The following is a 22,918-nucleotide window of genomic DNA, read 5'->3' as shown; positions in this document are numbered from 1 at the left end:
CTTCCTATCTAGTTTAAAGCCCTCTCTACAAGTCTTGTCAGCTCCTGGGCAAGTATCTGTTTTCCTTTGGAGACAGGCAATTCCCATCAGCACACCTCAGTCCAAGTGCCGAGTAGACTGCCCCGTGATCAAAGAATCCAAAATTTTTGCACTTGCACCTCAGCAAATGCTCTCAGCCATGCATTTATTACATGGCTTTTCCTGGTCATCTCAGTGTTTGTCCCTGCCACCAAGGGAATACTGGCAAACACTACTTGTATGCCCGCTCCACCAACTAACTTCCCCAGTCTCCTAAAATCATTTTTTATAATCCTCAGGCTTCTATCAGCCATCCCATCGCTGCCGGCCTGAACTATCAATAAAGGGCAATAATCAGAGGGGCGGATAAGGCTGGGGAGTTTTCTAGAAATATCCCTGAGCCGGGCCGCAGGAAGGCAGCACACCTCCCTGTGGGTAGGGTCAGGCCGACATATTGGACCCTCTGTTCCTCTCAGAAGAGAGTCGCCTACAACTAGCACCCTCCTTTCTTTCTTGGAGGAGGCAGTCTTCAAACGTGGAGCTGACCGCCTCACCTTGGGCAAGCTTGGCGGCAGTGCTCCCACGTCATCATCACTCACCACTCCCTCTGGTTGTTACAGGGCTTCATACCTGTTACTGAGAGGGACCAGGGAACCGAGGGAGGTCGGGATGGGGGTTGCCTGCGACGCTGGGCTGAGACCTGCTGCCATTCCTCCTCTCCTCTCTAGCTGTCTCTCCCTGTTTGACTATGGAGAGAGAGAGGGTCCATTACTCCCTCAGTCTGGGAAGTGCAATCTCTGCGCCTTTCTCGCACAGAGTCACTCCACCAGTCAATCTCCCGCTCGCACTCTCTGATGGTCCGCAGTCTACCTACCTCCTCCCTCAGCTCCACCACCAGGTTGAGCAGCTCGGCCAGCTGCTCACACCGCACGCAAGTGGCATCCTTCCCATCCTCCCCTGGCAGCAGCAGGCTGAGGCACTCCCAGCAGCCAGCGACCTGAACATTACTGAGCAGACCCTCTATCTGGGTTGCCACAGTCTTTGCGTGGGAAGCACGTTTCCTGGTGAGCACCATGTTTGAAATGGTGGCGTCAGGGCCTGTCAACAGGAGAGCAAGTCACCTGAAAAAAAGACAGGAGCACTCACCCATGCTGACACAAGACCTCCACTCCCACTGCTGCCTTACTGAACGGGCAGTGCAGGCGGCCCTCACACACTGACTCCCTAGTCCATCCTGGTAAAGCTCAACCCATGCAGCCGGCTTCGGCAGGTGGCAGCGCAGGGTGACAGTGTCCCCAAGGGACCCCCCTGGCTGGGGTGCAGCGACAGGGAGGGTCGGGGCACGAGGACAGGGGACAGCAGTCAGCCTTGTCCCTGCACACCCTCCTGTGCCCTCTGATGGCCCCCTGACCACGCTCCCCTCCCTCTCTCACCATAAACCCCCTATCACCACACTCATGCTGCCAGGCCCTGCTCGCTGCCACCAGCCACCAACCTGCAAGGGACACGGTTCTGATCGCACATAGGGCCACCAACCCCCGTGGCACCACGTCCCCATTGGCAATCACCCAGGATGAGGGCCAGCACCATTGGTGCCGTGAGGCAGGAACAGCTTTGGGACTGCAGTGGGGGCAGGAAGCAGCCTCAGAGCCACTGTCACTTCCTCTTGTGGACGTTACTCTGTTACATCACCTCCTGATGTGGAATTTGTGGTCCCCAAGAGATGGTGGTACTGAGGGCACCCAATGGCTGACACCCAGAGCCGTGCACACATGCCCCAGTTGTGGTGCCCCATACAGGCTGTCACCCCTGCATATCTCACGCTGTCCCCAAAGGCCTGCCAGTTTGAAGCCCTCTCAGGGAAACAAGCCAGCTCCTGGTCTGAGGTCCTCTTCTCCCTTTCAGACAGGTGGGATCCACCTGCAACCATCAGCACAGCACAGAGTACAGTGCCCTCTGGTCAGAAAAAGAAGAAGCAAAACTTCTGCTGTGGCACCAACCATTCAGCCACATATTTATCAGATGTGTTTCCCTGACCTCTCAGTATCCTTCACAGCTACTGAGCGGACAGAGGAGAACGCCACATGCACTCCCACTGCACCCAGTGAGCAACCCAGTGCCTTTGCAGGGCCCTCAAGCTTCTCTCAGTGACTTCATCACTGCCAGCTTGAGCCATCAGTGAGGGAGAACAACCAGAGGGGTGAACCAGAGCAGGGAGTCTCCTGCTGATGTCCTGAGCTGGCAACAAGGAAGGCAGCACACTTTCCCTACAGGTAGGGACTGGCCGATGAGTCAGAGCCTTTTTTCCCATCAGAAGGAGTCCCCTGCGACAGACACCTTTCTTTTCTTCTGTCTGAAGGCAGTCTGGAGGCGTGCAACTGACTGCCTTGCCCTTGGCAAGGACCTGAGTGCAGGCTCAGGCACTCCCTCCTGGGGAAGACCTGCATGGATGAGTTTTGGGGTGGGCACTCGCCCGGGAAGCTGCATTCTTTTTGGGAAGAACTTTCAGCCTCCTGGAGACCACGGCCAGATGTGTTGTCTGGGAGGCAGCTGATGGGTGAACTGATCTCTGGAGTGTAGAGGGATGCTCTTTCCTCCTGCTCAGCCGTGCACATAGGGGGCACTGGGGATATTGGAGTCACTGGAGGAACTGGGGACATTGCTGGATATTGAGGGCATTGCAGACATGGGGGACACTGAAGGAATTGGGGGCACTGGGCGTAAAGCAAAGTTGGGTCAATAGTCCACATTGACCCCAACACCAGTGGACATTGGGGAAAACATTACGTCACACTCAGGGTTCTGCATTGACCACACTGATCTATGTGACCTCATTGACCACACTGACCACATCCACGGGTCTTTATTGACTCTAACTCAGTAGGACAACCCAACAGCGACCAAGTGTTGGTTGACCCACAAACATTGGACACATCCACGGAACCACTCTTACCACAAAAACAACACACCCATCCCCATTTCTGACCTCCTACCCCATTAAACCCACTCCAATCACAACAACCTCATTTACCCCAGAACCTCCTCCTGGTTGGGGCTCACTCTCCTCCACTCCCCCCCTCACTCCCCCACCCACACCAACCCGAAAACCCATGGATTGTGCCACAAACCGCCCCCACCACCCCACTGACCGCCCTCCGCACAGCACTGGAGGAGAAATAGAAGATGAGGGGGTCGAGCGTGGGGCTGAGGGTGGTGAGGAGCACAGCGTAGGTCCTCCATGTGGGGCTGCGCTGCTGCACAAAGCCCACCACATGCGAGAGGTTGTAGGGACCAAAGCAGATGACAAAGTTGACCATGGTGGCCACGGCCAGCCCCACAGTGCGGTACTTCTTCTGCAGTGGGATGTGGGGTCGAGTGAGGAGGGCACGGATGATGTGGACATAGCAGAACATGGTGATGGCAAAGGGGAGGAGGAAGAGGACGAGGAAGAGCACAAGGCGCAGCGGGAGAACAAAGCGCAGCTGGGTTGGGGAGAAGTCATCGTAGCAGTGGTAGACCTTGTGGGGTTGAGTCTCAGAGGCATTCTGAGAGTTCCATGAGGTTGTGGTGGGGATGTGGGGAGTTTTTGGGGTTGTGCAGGCAGAGAATTGGAGGGTGGAGATGTTGCGGTCAGCCTTGGGGCTGGAGATCCTGTAGATGTTGAGACTGGGGACCTTGGAGCCACTGGGAGTGGTGATGTCAGCAGTAGAAGTACTGGGGACGTCGGTGTCAATGCCGTTAGGTTTGGTTAACTCAAATCCCCCAAGGTCAGACCGACTGGTCCCGGAACAATGGGAGTTGTCCGTCTTCAGCCCAACGTGGTCAACGTGATTGGGGTTGTCCATCACCGATCCCCAGGTCTTTTTCCCATTGAAGCCTAAACCACCTTCCCCATCAGCCTCAGAGCCATTGACCCCAAACTCTCTGTGATGCTCCGCTACAAAGACGAAGGAACAAAGGGACAATGCCATCACCCAAAGGACGGCGCTGGCGGCCATCATCCGCCATAACCTCCGGCGCCGGTTGTAGCGGTGTGGGAACACGACCCCAAAGTAGCGCTCCACACTGAGGGCAGCTATAAAGAGAGTGCTGAGGTAGATGCTGGAGTAGAAGCAGAAGTTTGCAATGGGGCAGAGCACTCTGGGGAAGGGCCACGCCATCATGGCTGCCTCTTCGGCCATCTTGAATGGGAGGAAGAGGAGGACAAGGAGGTCGGCGGTGGTGAGGTGGAGGAGGAGGAGGTCGGCAGCGGTGAGGTGGGGATGAGGACGGTGGCATCGGATTTTGATGAGGAGGGTGAGGAGGGTGAAGATGTTGGCAGGAAAACCCACAGCGAAGGTCAGCACGTGGATGGCTAAGACGAGCATGGCGAGAGGAAGGCTGTGGGACAAAGGGCACAGAGCTGTAGGGCAGGCTATGGGGTCATACTGGAATGGGACAAGATATCAAACCGGGGCTATAGGAGGGGTAAGGGATGATACCAGAGCTATGGGTTGGAGTATGGAGTCCGTGGGCTATGAGGCAAGGATAGGGGGCACAGATCAGACTGTGGGATGGTGTGTCAATTTCTGGGGATATGGGACTGGAAATGAGGATATGGGGTTGGATGTGGAGCTATGGGGCATGATATGGGGCAAGAGGGAGAGTTATGGGGCTGTGAAATGTGATATGGGGCTGCGGGAAGGTATATATGGTCCTCGTAGTCCCAAAGACATGAGTATGAGTGCAGCAGGAGGAAGGTTCCAGGGCTGTGGGACATAAAGCTATGGAGCAGGATATGGATCCATGGGGCAGGACATGGGGTAAGATTTCCTGTTATGGGTCAGGATATGGGATTATGGGCAGGATATGGGCTCGTAGCATTCCCAAAGCGATGAGGATGAGGATGGAGGAAGGGAAGGCTGTGTGGCTGTGGGGCACAGAGCCACGAAGCTGAATATGGAATCACGGGGCTGTGGGGCAGGAACATGGCCTGATGTGGTTATGGGGTACGATGTGGTGTCATGGGGTTATGAGGTGAGGCCCCACAGCTTCCTCCATACCCATGGGAGAGTGCTGCCCCCATATGGATTTCATATGGTTGATTAATGCATTTCCTGCTCAGGGTGAGGAGAAGAGGTGGGGCAGGACCCTGAGCCTCTCCATTTGAAAACCCACAAATGACCCCAAATCCCACAGCTCTCCCAGAACTCCCCACACCTCATAACTCACCAAAACCACATCTCACAGAATCACAGAATCACAGAAACACTAAGGTTGGAAAAGACCTACAGATCATCCAGTCCAACCATCCACCTATCACCAATGGTTCTCGCTAAACCATATCCCTCAACGCAACATCCAAACGTTCCTTGAACACCTCCAGGGAAGGGGATTCCACCACCTCCCTGGGCAGCCCATTCGAGCGCCTGACCACCCTTTCAGAGAAGTAGTATTTCCTAATATCCAGCCTGAATCTTCCCTGGCGCAGCTTGAAACCATTCCCTCTAGTCCTATCACTGGTTATACGGGAGAAGAGGCCGACCCCCAGCTCCTACCACCTCCCTTCAGGTAGCTATAGAGAGCAATAACTTTTCACCTGAGCCTCCTCTTCTCCAGACTGAACAATCCCAGCTCCCTCAGCCGCTCCTCATCAGGCCTGTGCTCCAGACCCCTCACCAGTTTTGTTGCCCTTCTTTGAACACGCTCCAGGGCCTCAATGTCTTTCTTGCAGTGAGGGGCCCAAAACTGGCCACAGTACTCGAGGTGCGGCCTCACCAGAGCTGAGTACAGGGGAACAATTACTTCCCTACTCCTGCTGGTCACATTACTTCTGATGCAAGCCAGGATCCCATTGGCCTTCTTGGCCACCTGGGCACACTGCTGGCTCATGTTTAGCCGAGCGTCAACCAACACCCCCAGGTCCATTTCCTCTATGCAGTCCTCCAGCCACTCCGCCCCAAGCATGTAGCGTTGCCTGGGGTTGTTGTAGCCGAAGTGTAGGACCTGGCATTTGGTCTCGTTGAACCTCATCCCGTTGGCCTCAGCCCAGCCCTCCAGCCTGTCCAGATCCATCTGAATGGTCTCGCCACCCCCAGGCAGATCCACACTTCCAGCCAACTTGGTGTCATCTGCGAATTTACTGAGGGTGCACTCGATGCCTTCATCCAGGTCATCAAGAAAGATCTCGAAGAGGACAGGCTCCAGCACCGACCCCTGGGGAACACAGCTCGTGACCGGTCGCCAGCGGGATTTAGTTCCATTGACCACCACTCTCTGGGCCCGGCGCTCCAGCCAGCTCCTTACCCAGCCAAGAGCGTACCCATCCAAGCCTCGGGCTGCCAGCTTCTGCAGGAGAATGCTGTGGGAGACAGTGTCAAAGGCCTCGCTGAAGTCTAGGTAGACCACATCAACAGCCTGTCCCTCATCCACCAGGCGGGTCACTAGATCATAGAAGGAGATCAGGTTGGTCAAGCAGGACCTGCCCTTCGGGAACCCATGCTGGCTAGGCCTGATCCCCCGTTCATCCCGCACTTGCCGCGTGATCTCCCTCAAGAGAATCTGTGACAGTCCAGTTGCAGTAGCAGGTCTCTGACTGTTTCCTTCTGAATCGTGGGTGGTTTAGTCTGCTCCCCAGCCGAGACTACCAGGTCAAAAAGTGGAGTATCCTGAGGATACTCAGGATAACCTTTAAAGACAGACGTAAAGAAGGCATTCAGGACCTCTGCCTTTTCCTTATTGTCAGTAGTCACATTCCCAGCCTCATCCAGTAAGGAATGGAGATTCTCCTTAGTCCTCCTCTTACTGTTGATATATTTGTAAAAGGATTTCTTGTTTCTTTTTATCCCAGCGGCCAGGTTGAGTTCGAGCTGGGCTTTTGCCTTTCTGATTTTCTCCCTGCACATCTTAACAACTTCTCTGTACTCTTTCTGAGTCGCCCGTCCCTTCTTCCACAGGCGGTAGATTCTCTTTTTCTCCTGGAGCCTCAAGAATAGCTCCCTATTCATCCACGCCGGTCTCCTTCCCCGCCGGCTCATCTTGCAGCTCAGGGGGACAGCCCGCTCCTGCGCCTGTAAGACTACCTTCTTGAAGAGCAACCAGTTGTCTTGGACCCCTTTACCCTCTAAGACTGAATCCCAGAGGACTCCCCCTACTAGTCTTCTAAACAATTCAAAGTCCGCCCTCCGGAAGTCCAAGGTAGCAGTTTTGCTGTTCTTCCTCCTGGCTCCACCAAGAATTGAGAACTCTACCATCTCATGGTCACTCTGTCCAAGACAGCCCCCGACCTCCACGTCTCCCACCAGACCTTCTCTGTTTGTGAACAGCAGGTCTAGCGGGGCAGTTCCTCTCGTGGGCTCTCTGACCAGCTGCATCAGGAAGTTATCCTCTCTGCATTCCAGAAACCTCCTAGACTGCTTCTTCTGTGCTGTGCTGTGCTCCCAGCATATGTCAGGGAAGTTGAAGTCCCCCATGAGGACAAGGGCTGGCGACTGTGCAGCTCGTGCCAGCTGCTTATAGAATAGCTCGCCTGTCTCTCATCCTGGTTTGGAGGTCTATAGCAGACGCCCACCAGGATGTCTGCCTTGTCAGCCCTTCCCCTGATCTTTACCCATAGGGATTCAACGTTATCGTCCCCAGTCACAATCTCAGTAGCATAAAAGCAATCCCTAATGCAGAGAGCCACACTGCCACCCCTCCTTCCTTGCCTATCCTTCCTGAAGAGTCTGTAGCCATCCATTGCAGCGCTCCAGTCATGGGAGCAATCCCACCACGTTTCCGTTATGGCAACTAGGTCATCGTTTGCCTGCTGCACAATGGCTTCCAACTCTTCTTGCTTGCTGCCCATGCTGCGTGCATTAGTGTAGACGCACCTCAGCTGAGCCCCTCGCCTCTCACCTAATCCCAATACCACTTCCCCAGGCTGATCTCTAGTAGGCCTGGCTTTATCCCCTGCCCCCTTCCTATCTAGTTTAAAGCCCTCTCTACAAGTCTTGTCAGCTCCTGGGCAAGTATCCGTTTTCCTTTGGAGACAGGCAATTCCCATCAGCACACCTCAGTCCAAGTGCCGAGTAGACTGCCCCGTGATCAAAGAATCCAAAATTTTTGCACTTGCACCTCAGCAAATGCTCTCAGCCATGCATTTATAAGATGGCTTTTCCTGGTCATCTCAGTGTTTGTCCCTGCCACCAAGGGAATACTGGCAAACACTACTTGTATGCCCGCTCCACCAACTAACTTCCCCAGTCTCCTAAAATCATTTTTTATAATCCTCAGGCTTCTATCAGCCATCCCATCGCTGCCGGCCTGAACTATCAATAAAGGGCAATAATCAGAGGGGCGGATAAGGCTGGGGAGTTTTCTAGAAATATCCCTGAGCCGGGCCGCAGGAAGGCAGCACACCTCCCTGTGGGTAGGGTCAGGCCGACATATTGGACCCTCTGTTCCTCTCAGAAGAGAGTCGCCTACAACTAGCACCCTCCTTTCTTTCTTGGAGGAGGCAGTCTTCAAACGTGGAGCTGACCGCCTCACCTTGGGCAAGCTTGGCGGCAGTGCTCCCACGTCATCACTCACCACTCCCTCTGGTTGTTACAGGGCTTCATACCTGTTACTGAGAGGGACCAGGGAACCGAGGGAGGTCGGGATGGGGGTTGCCTGCGACGCTGGGCTGAGACCTGCTGCCATTCCTCCTCTCCTCTCTAGCTGTCTCTCCCTGTTTGACTATGGAGAGAGAGAGGGTCCATTACTCCCTCAGTCTGGGAAGTGCAATCTCTGCGCCTTTCTCGCACAGAGTCACTCCACCAGTCAATCTCCCGCTCGCACTCTCTGATGGTCCGCAGTCTACCTACCTCCTCCCTCAGCTCCACCACCAGGTTGAGCAGCTCGGCCAGCTGCTCACACCGCACACAAGTGGCATCCTTCCCATCCTCCCCTGGCAGCAGCAGGCTGAGGCACTCCCAGCAGCCAGCGACCTGAACATTACTGAGCAGACCCTCTATCTGGGTTGCCACAGTCTTTGCGTGGGAAGCACGTTTCCTGGTGAGCACCATGTTTGAAATGGTGGCGTCAGGGCCTGTCAACAGGAGAGCAAGTCACCTGAAAAAAAGACAGGAGCACTCACCCATGCTGACACAAGACCTCCACTCCCACTGCTGCCTTACTGAACGGGCAGTGCAGGCGGCCCTCACACACTGACTCCCTAGTCCATCCTGGTAAAGCTCAACCCATGCAGCCGGCTTCGGCAGGTGGCACCTCAGGGTGACAGTGTCCCCAAGGGACCCCCCTGGCTGGGGTGCAGCGACAGGGAGGGTCGGGGCACGAGGACAGGGGACAGCAGTCAGCCTTGTCCCTGCACACCCTCCTGTGCCCTCTGATGGCCCCCTGACCACGCTCCCCTCCCTCTCTCACCATAAACCCCCTATCACCACACTCATGCTGCCAGGCCCTGCTCGCTGCCACCAGCCACCAACCTGCAAGGGACACGGTTCTGATCGCACATAGGGCCACCAATCCCCGTGGCACCACGTCCCCATTGGCAATCACCCAGGATGAGGGCCAGCACCATTGGTGCCGTGAGGCAGGAACAGCTTTGGGACTGCAGTGGGGGCAGGAAGCAGCCTCAGAGCCACTGTCACTTCCTCTTGTGGACGTTACTCTGTTACATCACCTCCTGATGTGGAATTTGTGGTCCCCAAGAGATGGTGGTACTGAGGGCACCCAATGGCTGACACCCAGAGCCGTGCACACATGCCCCAGTTGTGGTGCCCCATACAGGCTGTCACCCCTGCATATCTCACGCTGTCCCCAAAGGCCTGCCAGTTTGAAGCCCTCTCAGGGAAACAAGCCAGCTCCTGGTCTGAGGTCCTCTTCTCCCTTTCAGACAGGTGGGATCCACCTGCAACCATCAGCACAGCACAGAGTACAGTGCCCTCTGGTCAGAAAAAGAAGAAGCAAAACTTCTGCTGTGGCACCAACCATTCAGCCACATATTTATCAGATGTGTTTCCCTGACCTCTCAGTATCCTTCACAGCTACTGAGCGGACAGAGGAGAACGCCACATGCACTCCCACTGCACCCAGTGAGCAACCCAGTGCCTTTGCAGGGCCCTCAAGCTTCTCTCAGTGACTTCATCACTGCCAGCTTGAGCCATCAGTGAGGGAGAACAACCAGAGGGGTGAACCAGAGCAGGGAGTCTCCTGCTGATGTCCTGAGCTGGCAACAAGGAAGGCAGCACACTTTCCCTACAGGTAGGGACTGGCCGATGAGTCAGAGCCTTTTTTCCCATCAGAAGGAGTCCCCTGCGACAGACACCTTTCTTTTCTTCTGTCTGAAGGCAGTCTGGAGGCGTGCAACTGACTGCCTTGCCCTTGGCAAGGACCTGAGTGCAGGCTCAGGCACTCCCTCCTGGGGAAGACCTGCATGGATGAGTTTTGGGGTGGGCACTCGCCCGGGAAGCTGCATTCTTTTTGGGAAGAACTTTCAGCCTCCTGGAGACCACGGCCAGATGTGTTGTCTGGGAGGCAGCTGATGGGTGAACTGATCTCTGGAGTGTAGAGGGATGCTCTTTCCTCCTGCTCAGCCGTGCACATAGGGGGCACTGGGGATATTGGAGTCACTGGAGGAACTGGGGACATTGCTGGATATTGAGGGCATTGCAGACATGGGGGACACTGAAGGAATTGGGGGCACTGGGCGTAAAGCAAAGTTGGGTCAATAGTCCACATTGACCCCAACACCAGTGGACATTGGGGAAAACATTACGTCACACTCAGGGTTCTGCATTGACCACACTGATCTATGTGACCTCATTGACCACACTGACCACATCCACGGGTCTTTATTGACTCTAACCCAGTAGGACAACCCAACAGCGACCAAGTGTTGGTTGACCCACAAACATTGGACACATCCACGGAACCACTCTTACCACAAAAACAACACACCCATCCCCATTTCTGACCTCCTACCCCATTAAACCCACTCCAATCACAACAACCTCATTTACCCCAGAACCTCCTCCTGGTTGGGGCTCACTCTCCTCCACTCCCCCCCTCACTCCCCCACCCACACCAACCCGAAAACCCATGGATTATGCCACAAACCGCCCCCACCACCCCACTGACCGCCCTCCGCACAGCACTGGAGGAGAAATAGAAGATGAGGGGGTCGAGCGTGGGGCTGAGGGTGGTGAGGAGCACAGCGTAGGTCCTCCATGTGGGGCTGCGCTGCTGCACAAAGCCCACCACATGCGAGAGGTTGTAGGGACCAAAGCAGATGACAAAGTTGACCATGGTGGCCACGGCCAGCCCCACAGTGCGGTACTTCTTCTGCAGTGGGATGTGGGGTCGAGTGAGGAGGGCACGGATGATGTGGACATAGCAGAACATGGTGATGGCAAAGGGGAGGAGGAAGAGGACGAGGAAGAGCACAAGGCGCAGCGGGAGAACAAAGCGCAGCTGGGCTGGGGAGAAGTCATCGTAGCAGTGGTAGACCTTGTGGGGTTGAGTCTCAGAGGCATTCTGAGAGTTCCATGAGGTGGTGGTGGGGATGTGGGGAGTTTTTGGGGTTGTGCAGGCAGAGAATTGGAGGGTGGAGATGTTGCGGTCAGCCTTGGGGCTGGAGATCCTGTAGATGTTGAGACTGGGGACCTTGGAGCCACTGGGAGTGGTGATGTCAGCAGTAGAAGTACTGGGGACGTCGGTGTCAATGCCGTTAGGTTTGGTTAACTCAAATCCCCCAAGGTCAGACCGACTGGTCCCGGAACAATGGGAGTTGTCCGTCTTCAGCCCAACGTGGTCAACGTGATTGGGGTTGTCCATCACCGATCCCCAGGTCTTTTTCCCATTGAAGCCTAAACCACCTTCCCCATCAGCCTCAGAGCCATTGACCCCAAACTCTCTGTGATGCTCCGCTACAAAGACGAAGGAACAAAGGGACAATGCCATCACCCAAAGGACGGCGCTGGCGGCCATCATCCGCCATAACCTCCGGCGCCGGTTGTAGCGGTGTGGGAACACGACCCCAAAGTAGCGCTCCACACTGAGGGCAGCTATAAAGAGAGTGCTGAGGTAGATGCTGGAGTAGAAGCAGAAGTTTGCAATGGGGCAGAGCACTCTGGGGAAGGGCCACGCCATCATGGCTGCCTCTTCGGCCATCTTGAATGGGAGGAAGAGGAGGACAAGGAGGTCGGCGGTGGTGAGGTGGAGGAGGAGGAGGTCGGCAGCGGTGAGGTGGGGATGAGGACGGTGGCATCGGATTTTGATGAGGAGGGTGAGGAGGGTGAAGATGTTGGCAGGAAAACCCACAGCGAAGGTCAGCACGTGGATGGCTAAGACGAGCATGGCGAGAGGAAGGCTGTGGGACAAAGGGCACAGAGCTGTAGGGCAGGCTATGGGGTCATACTGGAATGGGACAAGATATCAAACCGGGGCTATAGGAGGGGTAAGGGATGATACCAGAGCTATGGGTTGGAGTATGGAGTCCGTGGGCTATGAGGCAAGGATAGGGGGCACAGATCAGACTGTGGGATGGTGTGTCAATTTCTGGGGATATGGGACTGGAAATGAGGATATGGGGTTGGATGTGGAGCTATGGGGCATGATATGGGGCAAGAGGGAGAGTTATGGGGCTGTGAAATGTGATATGGGGCTGCGGGAAGGTATATATGGTCCTCGTAGTCCCAAAGACATGAGTATGAGTGCAGCAGGAGGAAGGTTCCAGGGCTGTGGGACATAAAGCTATGGAGCAGGATATGGATCCATGGGGCAGGACATGGGGTAAGATTTCCTGTTATGGGTCAGGATATGGGATTATGGGCAGGATATGGGCTCGTAGCATTCCCAAAGCGATGAGGATGAGGATGGAGGAAGGGAAGGCTGTGTGGCTGTGGGGCACAGAGCCACGAAGCTGAATATGGAATCACGGGGCTGTGGGGCAGGAACATGGCCTGATGTGGTTATGGGGTACGATGTGGTGTCATGGGGTTATGAGGTGAGGCCCCACAGCTTCCTCCATACCCATGGGAGAGTGCTGCCCCCATATGGATTTCATATGGTTGATTAATGCATTTCCTGCTCAGGGTGAGGAGAAGAGGTGGGGCAGGACCCTGAGCCTCTCCATTTGAAAACCCACAAATGACCCCAAATCCCACAGCTCTCCCAGAACTCCCCACACCTCATAACTCACCAAAACCACATCTCACAGAATCACAGAATCACAGAAACACTAAGGTTGGAAAAGACCTACAGATCATCCAGTCCAACCATCCACCTATCACCAATGGTTCTCGCTAAACCATATCCCTCAACGCAACATCCAAACGTTCCTTGAACACCTCCAGGGAAGGGGATTCCACCACCTCCCTGGGCAGCCCATTCGAGCGCCTGACCACCCTTTCAGAGAAGTAGTATTTCCTAATATCCAGCCTGAATCTTCCCTGGCGCAGCTTGAAACCATTCCCTCTAGTCCTATCACCGGTTATACGGGAGAAGAGGCCGACCCCCAGCTCCTACCACCTCCCTTCAGGTAGCTATAGAGAGCAATAACTTTTCACCTGAGCCTCCTCTTCTCCAGACTGAACAATCCCAGCTCCCTCAGCCGCTCCTCATCAGGCCTGTGCTCCAGACCCCTCACCAGTTTTGTTGCCCTTCTTTGAACACGCTCCAGGGCCTCAATGTCTTTCTTGCAGTGAGGGGCCCAAAACTGGCCACAGTACTCGAGGTGCGGCCTCACCAGAGCTGAGTACAGGGGAACAATTACTTCCCTACTCCTGCTGGTCACATTACTTCTGATGCAAGCCAGGATCCCATTGGCCTTCTTGGCCACCTGGGCACACTGCTGGCTCATGTTTAGCCGAGCGTCAACCAACACCCCCAGGTCCATTTCCTCTATGCAGTCCTCCAGCCACTCCGCCCCAAGCATGTAGCGTTGCCTGGGGTTGTTGTAGCCGAAGTGTAGGACCTGGCATTTGGTCTCGTTGAACCTCATCCCGTTGGCCTCAGCCCAGCCCTCCAGCCTGTCCAGATCCATCTGAATGGTCTCGCCACCCCCAGGCAGATCCACACTTCCAGCCAACTTGGTGTCATCTGCGAATTTACTGAGGGTGCACTCGATGCCTTCATCCAGGTCATCAAGAAAGATCTCGAAGAGGACAGGCTCCAGCACCGACCCCTGGGGAACACAGCTCGTGACCGGTCGCCAGCGGGATTTAGTTCCATTGACCACCACTCTCTGGGCCCGGCGCTCCAGCCAGCTCCTTACCCAGCCAAGAGCGTACCCATCCAAGCCTCGGGCTGCCAGCTTCTGCAGGAGAATACTGTGGGAGACAGTGTCAAAGGCCTCGCTGAAGTCTAGGTAGACCACATCAACAGCCTGTCCCTCATCCACCAGGCGGGTCACTAGATCATAGAAGGAGATCAGGTTGGTCAAGCAGGACCTGCCCTTCGGGAACCCATGCTGGCTAGGCCTGATCCCCCGTTCATCCCGCACTTGCCGCGTGATCTCCCTCAAGAGAATCTGTGACAGTCCAGTTGCAGTAGCAGGTCTCTGACTGTTTCCTTCTGAATCGTGGGTGGTTTAGTCTGCTCCCCAGCCGAGACTACCAGGTCAAAAAGTGGAGTATCCTGAGGATACTCAGGATAACCTTTAAAGACAGACGTAAAGAAGGCATTCAGGACCTCTGCCTTTTCCTTATTGTCAGTAGTCACATTCCCAGCCTCATCCAGTAAGGAATGGAGATTCTCCTTAGTCCTCCTCTTACTGTTGATATATTTGTAAAAGGATTTCTTGTTTCTTTTTATCCCAGCGGCCAGGTTGAGTTCGAGCTGGGCTTTTGCCTTTCTGATTTTCTCCCTGCACATCTTAACAACTTCTCTGTACTCTTTCTGAGTCGCCCGTCCCTTCTTCCACAGGCGGTAGATTCTCTTTTTCTCCTGGAGCCTCAAGAATAGCTCCCTATTCATCCACGCCGGTCTCCTTCCCCGCCGGCTCATCTTGCAGCTCAGGGGGACAGCCCGCTCCTGCGCCTGTAAGACTACCTTCTTGAAGAGCAACCGGCTCTCTTGGACCCCTTTACCCTCTAAGACTGAATCCCAGAGGACTCCCCCTACTAGTCTTCTAAACAATTCAAAGTCCGCCCTCCGGAAGTCCAAGGTAGCAGTTTTGCTGTTCTTCCTCCTGGCTCCACCAAGAATTGAGAACTCTACCATCTCATGGTCACTCTGTCCAAGACAGCCCCCGACCTCCACGTCTCCCACCAGACCTTCTCTGTTTGTGAACAGCAGGTCTAGCGGGGCAGCTCCTCTCGTAGGCTCTCTGACCAGCTGCATCAGGAAGTTATCCTCTCTGCATTCCAGAAACCTCCTAGACTGCTTCTTCTGTGCTGTGCTGTGCTCCCAGCATATGTCAGGGAAGTTGAAGTCCCCCATGAGGACAAGGGCTGGCGACTGTGCAGCTCGTGCCAGCTGCTTATAGAATAGCTCGCCTGTCTCTCATCCTGGTTTGGAGGTCTATAGCAGACGCCCACCAGGATGTCTGCCTTGTCAGCCCTTCCCCTGATCTTTACCCATAGGGATTCAACGTTATCGTCCCCAGTCACAATCTCAGTAGCATAAAAGCAATCCCTAATGCAGAGAGCCACACTGCCACCCCTCCTTCCTTGCCTATCCTTCCTGAAGAGTCTGTAGCCATCCATTGCAGCGCTCCAGTCATGGGAGCAATCCCACCACGTTTCCGTTATGGCAACTAGGTCATCGTTTGCCTGCTGCACAATGGCTTCCAACTCTTCTTGCTTGCTGCCCATGCTGCGTGCATTAGTGTAGACGCAGCTCAGCTGAGCCCCTCGCCTCTCACCTAATCCCAATACCACTTCCCCAGGCTGATCTCTAGTAGGCCTGGCTTTATCCCCTGCCCCCTTCCTATCTAGTTTAAAGCCCTCTCTACAAGTCTTGTCAGCTCCTGGGCAAGTATCTGTTTTCCTTTGGAGACAGGCAATTCCCATCAGCACACCTCAGTCCAAGTGCCGAGTAGACTGCCCCGTGATCAAAGAATCCAAAATTTTTGCACTTGCACCTCAGCAAATGCTCTCAGCCATGCATTTATTACATGGCTTTTCCTGGTCATCTCAGTGTTTGTCCCTGCCACCAAGGGAATACTGGCAAACACTACTTGTATGCCCGCTCCACCAACTAACTTCCCCAGTCTCCTAAAATCATTTTTTATAATCCTCAGGCTTCTATCAGCCATCCCATCGCTGCCGGCCTGAACTATCAATAAAGGGCAATAATCAGAGGGGCGGATAAGGCTGGGGAGTTTTCTAGAAATATCCCTGAGCCGGGCCGCAGGAAGGCAGCACACCTCCCTGTGGGTAGGGTCAGGCCGACATATTGGACCCTCTGTTCCTCTCAGAAGAGAGTCGCCTACAACTAGCACCCTCCTTTCTTTCTTGGAGGAGGCAGTCTTCAAACGTGGAGCTGACCGCCTCACCTTGGGCAAGCTTGGCGGCAGTGCTCCCACGTCATCATCACTCACCACTCCCTCTGGTTGTTACAGGGCTTCATACCTGTTACTGAGAGGGACCAGGGAACCGAGGGAGGTCGGGATGGGGGTTGCCTGCGACGCTGGGCTGAGACCTGCTGCCATTCCTCCTCTCCTCTCAAGCTGTCTCTCCCTGTTTGACTATGGAGAGAGAGAGGGTCCATTACTCCCTCAGTCTGGGAAGTGCAATCTCTGCGCCTTTCTCGCACAGAGTCACTCCACCAGTCAATCTCCCGCTCGCACTCTCTGATGGTCCGCAGTCTACCTACCTCCTCCCTCAGCTCCACCACCAGGTTGAGCAGCTCGGCCAGCTGCTCACACCGCACGCAAGTGGCATCCTTCCCATCCTCCCCTGGCAGCAGCAGGCTGAGGCACTCCCAGCAGCCAGCGACCTGAACATTACTGAGCAGACCCTCTATCTGGGTTGCCACAGTCTTTGCGTGGGAAGCACGTTTCCTGGTGAGCACCATGTTTGAAATGGTGGCGTCAGGGCCTGTCAACAGGAGAGCAAGTCACCTGAAAAAAAGACAGGAGCACTCACCCATGCTGACACAAGACCTCCACTCCCACTGCTGCCTTACTGAACGGGCAGTGCAGGCGGCCCTCACACACTGACTCCCTAGTCCATCCTGGTAAAGCTCAACCCATGCAGCCGGCTTCGGCAGGTGGCAGCGCAGGGTGACAGTGTCCCCAAGGGACCCCCCTGGCTGGGGTGCAGCGACAGGGAGGGTCGGGGCACGAGGACAGGGGACAGCAGTCAGCCTTGTCCCTGCACACCCTCCTGTGCCCTCTGATGGCCCCCTGACCACGCTCCCCTCCCTCTCTCACCATAAACCCCCTATCACCACACTCATGCTGCCAGGCCCTGCTCGCTGCCACCAGCCACCAACCTGCAAGGGACACGGTTCTGATCGCACATAGGGCCACCAACCCCCGTGGCACCACGTCCCCATTGGCAATCACCCAGGATGAGGGCCAGCACCATTGGTGCCGTGAGGCAGGAACAGCTTTGGGACTGCAGTGGGGGCAGGAAGCAGCCTCAGAGCCACTGTCACTTCCTCTTGTGGACGTTACTCTGTTACATCACCTCCTGATGTGGAATTTGTGGTCCCCAAGAGATGGTGGTACTGAGGGCACCCAATGGCTGACACCCAGAGCCGTGCACACATGCCCCAGTTGTGGTGCCCCATACAGGCTGTCACCCCTGCATATCTCACGCTGTCCCCAAAGGCCTGCCAGTTTGAAGCCCTCTCAGGGAAACAAGCCAGCTCCTGGTCTGAGGTCCTCTTCTCCCTTTCAGACAGGTGGGATCCACCTGCAACCATCAGCACAGCACAGAGTACAGTGCCCTCTGGTCAGAAAAAGAAGAAGCAAAACTTCTGCTGTGGCACCAACCATTCAGCCACATATTTATCAGATGTGTTTCCCTGACCTCTCAGTATCCTTCACAGCTACTGAGCGGACAGAGGAGAACGCCACATGCACTCCCACTGCACCCAGTGAGCAACCCAGTGCCTTTGCAGGGCCCTCAAGCTTCTCTCAGTGACTTCATCACTGCCAGCTTGAGCCATCAGTGAGGGAGAACAACCAGAGGGGTGAACCAGAGCAGGGAGTCTCCTGCTGATGTCCTGAGCTGGCAACAAGGAAGGCAGCACACTTTCCCTACAGGTAGGGACTGGCCGATGAGTCAGAGCCTTTTTTCCCATCAGAAGGAGTCCCCTGCGACAGACACCTTTCTTTTCTTCTGTCTGAAGGCAGTCTGGAGGCGTGCAACTGACTGCCTTGCCCTTGGCAAGGACCTGAGTGCAGGCTCAGGCACTCCCTCCTGGGGAAGACCTGCATGGATGAGTTTTGGGGTGGGCACTCGCCCGGGAAGCTGCATTCTTTTTGGGAAGAACTTTCAGCCTCCTGGAGACCACGGCCAGATGTGTTGTCTGGGAGGCAGCTGATGGGTGAACTGATCTCTGGAGTGTAGAGGGATGCTCTTTCCTCCTGCTCAGCCGTGCACATAGGGGGCACTGGGGATATTGGAGTCACTGGAGGAACTGGGGACATTGCTGGATATTGAGGGCATTGCAGACATGGGGGACACTGAAGGAATTGGGGGCACTGGGCGTAAAGCAAAGTTGGGTCAATAGTCCACATTGACCCCAACACCAGTGGACATTGGGGAAAACATTACGTCACACTCAGGGTTCTGCATTGACCACACTGATCTATGTGACCTCATTGACCACACTGACCACATCCACGGGTCTTTATTGACTCTAACTCAGTAGGACAACCCAACAGCGACCAAGTGTTGGTTGACCCACAAACATTGGACACATCCACGGAACCACTCTTACCACAAAAACAACACACCCATCCCCATTTCTGACCTCCTACCCCATTAAACCCACTCCAATCACAACAACCTCATTTACCCCAGAACCTCCTCCTGGTTGGGGCTCACTCTCCTCCACTCCCCCCCTCACTCCCCCACCCACACCAACCCGAAAACCCATGGATTGTGCCACAAACCGCCCCCACCACCCCACTGACCGCCCTCCGCACAGCACTGGAGGAGAAATAGAAGATGAGGGGGTCGAGCGTGGGGCTGAGGGTGGTGAGGAGCACAGCGTAGGTCCTCCATGTGGGGCTGCGCTGCTGCACAAAGCCCACCACATGCGAGAGGTTGTAGGGACCAAAGCAGATGACAAAGTTGACCATGGTGGCCACGGCCAGCCCCACAGTGCGGTACTTCTTCTGCAGTGGGATGTGGGGTCGAGTGAGGAGGGCACGGATGATGTGGACATAGCAGAACATGGTGATGGCAAAGGGGAGGAGGAAGAGGACGAGGAAGAGCACAAGGCGCAGCGGGAGAACAAAGCGCAGCTGGGTTGGGGAGAAGTCATCGTAGCAGTGGTAGACCTTGTGGGGTTGAGTCTCAGAGGCATTCTGAGAGTTCCATGAGGTTGTGGTGGGGATGTGGGGAGTTTTTGGGGTTGTGCAGGCAGAGAATTGGAGGGTGGAGATGTTGCGGTCAGCCTTGGGGCTGGAGATCCTGTAGATGTTGAGACTGGGGACCTTGGAGCCACTGGGAGTGGTGATGTCAGCAGTAGAAGTACTGGGGACGTCGGTGTCAATGCCGTTAGGTTTGGTTAACTCAAATCCCCCAAGGTCAGACCGACTGGTCCCGGAACAATGGGAGTTGTCCGTCTTCAGCCCAACGTGGTCAACGTGATTGGGGTTGTCCATCACCGATCCCCAGGTCTTTTTCCCATTGAAGCCTAAACCACCTTCCCCATCAGCCTCAGAGCCATTGACCCCAAACTCTCTGTGATGCTCCGCTACAAAGACGAAGGAACAAAGGGACAATGCCATCACCCAAAGGACGGCGCTGGCGGCCATCATCCGCCATAACCTCCGGCGCCGGTTGTAGCGGTGTGGGAACACGACCCCAAAGTAGCGCTCCACACTGAGGGCAGCTATAAAGAGAGTGCTGAGGTAGATGCTGGAGTAGAAGCAGAAGTTTGCAATGGGGCAGAGCACTCTGGGGAAGGGCCACGCCATCATGGCTGCCTCTTCGGCCATCTTGAATGGGAGGAAGAGGAGGACAAGGAGGTCGGCGGTGGTGAGGTGGAGGAGGAGGAGGTCGGCAGCGGTGAGGTGGGGATGAGGACGGTGGCATCGGATTTTGATGAGGAGGGTGAGGAGGGTGAAGATGTTGGCAGGAAAACCCACAGCGAAGGTCAGCACGTGGATGGCTAAGACGAGCATGGCGAGAGGAAGGCTGTGGGACAAAGGGCACAGAGCTGTAGGGCAGGCTATGGGGTCATACTGGAATGGGACAAGATATCAAACCGGGGCTATAGGAGGGGTAAGGGATGATACCAGAGCTATGGGTTGGAGTATGGAGTCCGTGGGCTATGAGGCAAGGATAGGGGGCACAGATCAGACTGTGGGATGGTGTGTCAATTTCTGGGGATATGGGACTGGAAATGAGGATATGGGGTTGGATGTGGAGCTATGGGGCATGATATGGGGCAAGAGGGAGAGTTATGGGGCTGTGAAATGTGATATGGGGCTGCGGGAAGGTATATATGGTCCTCGTAGTCCCAAAGACATGAGTATGAGTGCAGCAGGAGGAAGGTTCCAGGGCTGTGGGACATAAAGCTATGGAGCAGGATATGGATCCATGGGGCAGGACATGGGGTAAGATTTCCTGTTATGGGTCAGGATATGGGATTATGGGCAGGATATGGGCTCGTAGCATTCCCAAAGCGATGAGGATGAGGATGGAGGAAGGGAAGGCTGTGTGGCTGTGGGGCACAGAGCCACGAAGCTGAATATGGAATCACGGGGCTGTGGGGCAGGAACATGGCCTGATGTGGTTATGGGGTACGATGTGGTGTCATGGGGTTATGAGGTGAGGCCCCACAGCTTCCTCCATACCCATGGGAGAGTGCTGCCCCCATATGGATTTCATATGGTTGATTAATGCATTTCCTGCTCAGGGTGAGGAGAAGAGGTGGGGCAGGACCCTGAGCCTCTCCATTTGAAAACCCACAAATGACCCCAAATCCCACAGCTCTCCCAGAACTCCCCACACCTCATAACTCACCAAAACCACATCTCACAGAATCACAGAATCACAGAAACACTAAGGTTGGAAAAGACCTACAGATCATCCAGTCCAACCATCCACCTATCACCAATGGTTCTCGCTAAACCATATCCCTCAACGCAACATCCAAACGTTCCTTGAACACCTCCAGGGAAGGGGATTCCACCACCTCCCTGGGCAGCCCATTCGAGCGCCTGACCACCCTTTCAGAGAAGTAGTATTTCCTAATATCCAGCCTGAATCTTCCCTGGCGCAGCTTGAAACCATTCCCTCTAGTCCTATCACCGGTTATACGGGAGAAGAGGCCGACCCCCAGCTCCTACCACCTCCCTTCAGGTAGCTATAGAGAGCAATAACTTTTCACCTGAGCCTCCTCTTCTCCAGACTGAACAATCCCAGCTCCCTCAGCCGCTCCTCATCAGGCCTGTGCTCCAGACCCCTCACCAGTTTTGTTGCCCTTCTTTGAACACGCTCCAGGGCCTCAATGTCTTTCTTGCAGTGAGGGGCCCAAAACTGGCCACAGTACTCGAGGTGCGGCCTCACCAGAGCTGAGTACAGGGGAACAATTACTTCCCTACTCCTGCTGGTCACATTACTTCTGATGCAAGCCAGGATCCCATTGGCCTTCTTGGCCACCTGGGCACACTGCTGGCTCATGTTTAGCCGAGCGTCAACCAACACCCCCAGGTCCATTTCCTCTATGCAGTCCTCCAGCCACTCCGCCCCAAGCATGTAGCGTTGCCTGGGGTTGTTGTAGCCGAAGTGTAGGACCTGGCATTTGGTCTCGTTGAACCTCATCCCGTTGGCCTCAGCCCAGCCCTCCAGCCTGTCCAGATCCATCTGAATGGTCTCGCCACCCCCAGGCAGATCCACACTTCCAGCCAACTTGGTGTCATCTGCGAATTTACTGAGGGTGCACTCGATGCCTTCATCCAGGTCATCAAGAAAGATCTCGAAGAGGACAGGCTCCAGCACCGACCCCTGGGGAACACAGCTCGTGACCGGTCGCCAGCGGGATTTAGTTCCATTGACCACCACTCTCTGGGCCCGGCGCTCCAGCCAGCTCCTTACCCAGCCAAGAGCGTACCCATCCAAGCCTCGGGCTGCCAGCTTCTGCAGGAGAATGCTGTGGGAGACAGTGTCAAAGGCCTCGCTGAAGTCTAGGTAGACCACATCAACAGCCTGTCCCTCATCCACCAGGCGGGTCACTAGATCATAGAAGGAGATCAGGTTGGTCAAGCAGGACCTGCCCTTCGGGAACCCATGCTGGCTAGGCCTGATCCCCCGTTCATCCCGCACTTGCCGCGTGATCTCCCTCAAGAGAATCTGTGACAGTCCAGTTGCAGTAGCAGGTCTCTGACTGTTTCCTTCTGAATCGTGGGTGGTTTAGTCTGCTCCCCAGCCGAGACTACCAGGTCAAAAAGTGGAGTATCCTGAGGATACTCAGGATAACCTTTAAAGACAGACGTAAAGAAGGCATTCAGGACCTCTGCCTTTTCCTTATTGTCAGTAGTCACATTCCCAGCCTCATCCAGTAAGGAATGGAGATTCTCCTTAGTCCTCCTCTTACTGTTGATATATTTGTAAAAGGATTTCTTGTTTCTTTTTATCCCAGCGGCCAGGTTGAGTTCGAGCTGGGCTTTTGCCTTTCTGATTTTCTCCCTGCACATCTTAACAACTTCTCTGTACTCTTTCTGAGTCGCCCGTCCCTTCTTCCACAGGCGGTAGATTCTCTTTTTCTCCTGGAGCCTCAAGAATAGCTCCCTATTCATCCACGCCGG

The 22,918-nt window shown here is 55.1% G+C and overlaps 3 protein-coding genes across 3 annotated transcripts; all 3 read right to left on the bottom strand.

Moving 5' to 3' along the window:
* Nucleotides 1-2,904: 2,904 nt before the first annotated feature.
* On the bottom strand, nt 2,905-6,101 carry LOC149914202 (free fatty acid receptor 2-like). The gene has a single exon (XM_090127574.1). The coding sequence runs from the start codon at nt 4,383-4,385 to the stop codon at nt 3,075-3,077; it is 1,311 nt and encodes a 436-aa protein (XP_089983700.1). The 5' UTR covers nt 4,386-6,101; the 3' UTR covers nt 2,905-3,074.
* A 2,482-nt stretch (nt 6,102-8,583) lies between these two features.
* Nucleotides 8,584-13,396, bottom strand: LOC149914201 (G protein-coupled receptor 42-like). The gene is made up of 4 exons (XM_090127515.1): nt 11,064-13,396; nt 9,767-9,889; nt 8,844-9,067; nt 8,584-8,715 (listed from the first exon to the last, which is right to left on the bottom strand). Exons 1-4 carry the CDS (start codon nt 12,334-12,336, stop codon nt 8,584-8,586), a joined length of 1,752 nt encoding a protein of 583 aa, XP_089983641.1. The 5' UTR covers nt 12,337-13,396.
* A 5,413-nt stretch (nt 13,397-18,809) lies between these two features.
* LOC149914200 (free fatty acid receptor 2-like) lies at nt 18,810-21,345 on the bottom strand. Its single transcript, XM_090127575.1, has one exon. The coding sequence runs from the start codon at nt 20,288-20,290 to the stop codon at nt 18,980-18,982; it is 1,311 nt and encodes a 436-aa protein (XP_089983701.1). The 5' UTR covers nt 20,291-21,345; the 3' UTR covers nt 18,810-18,979.
* Nucleotides 21,346-22,918: the final 1,573 nt, after the last annotated feature.

The sequence above is a fragment of the Phasianus colchicus genome, chromosome 31 (genome assembly GCF_987193195.1).
Source record: "Phasianus colchicus chromosome 31, bPhaCol1.hap1.1, whole genome shotgun sequence".
Taxonomy (NCBI): Eukaryota; Metazoa; Chordata; class Aves; order Galliformes; family Phasianidae; genus Phasianus; species Phasianus colchicus.
The sequence above is the reverse complement of the archived record's forward strand: the minus strand, read 5'-3'. Positions and strand labels throughout refer to the sequence as shown.

What these genes read in the sequence shown, in the direction of transcription:
- LOC149914202 (XM_090127574.1), bottom strand. Translation starts at nt 4,385, where the DNA reads ATGCTCGTCTTAGCCATCCACGTGCTGACCTTCGCTGTGGGTTTTCCT.
- LOC149914201 (XM_090127515.1), bottom strand. Translation starts at nt 12,336, where the DNA reads ATGCTCGTCTTAGCCATCCACGTGCTGACCTTCGCTGTGGGTTTTCCT. An exon ending in CCATGGGTTTTCGGGTTGGT is followed by an intron (nt 9,890 to 11,063) that starts GTGGGTGGGGGA and finishes TGATGGTTGCAG; the next exon opens with GTGGATCCCACCTGTCTGAA. An exon ending in ATATGCAGGGGTGACAGCCT is followed by an intron (nt 9,068 to 9,766) that starts GTATGGGGCACC and finishes TCCTGTTGACAG; the next exon opens with GCCCTGACGCCACCATTTCA.
- LOC149914200 (XM_090127575.1), bottom strand. Translation starts at nt 20,290, where the DNA reads ATGCTCGTCTTAGCCATCCACGTGCTGACCTTCGCTGTGGGTTTTCCT.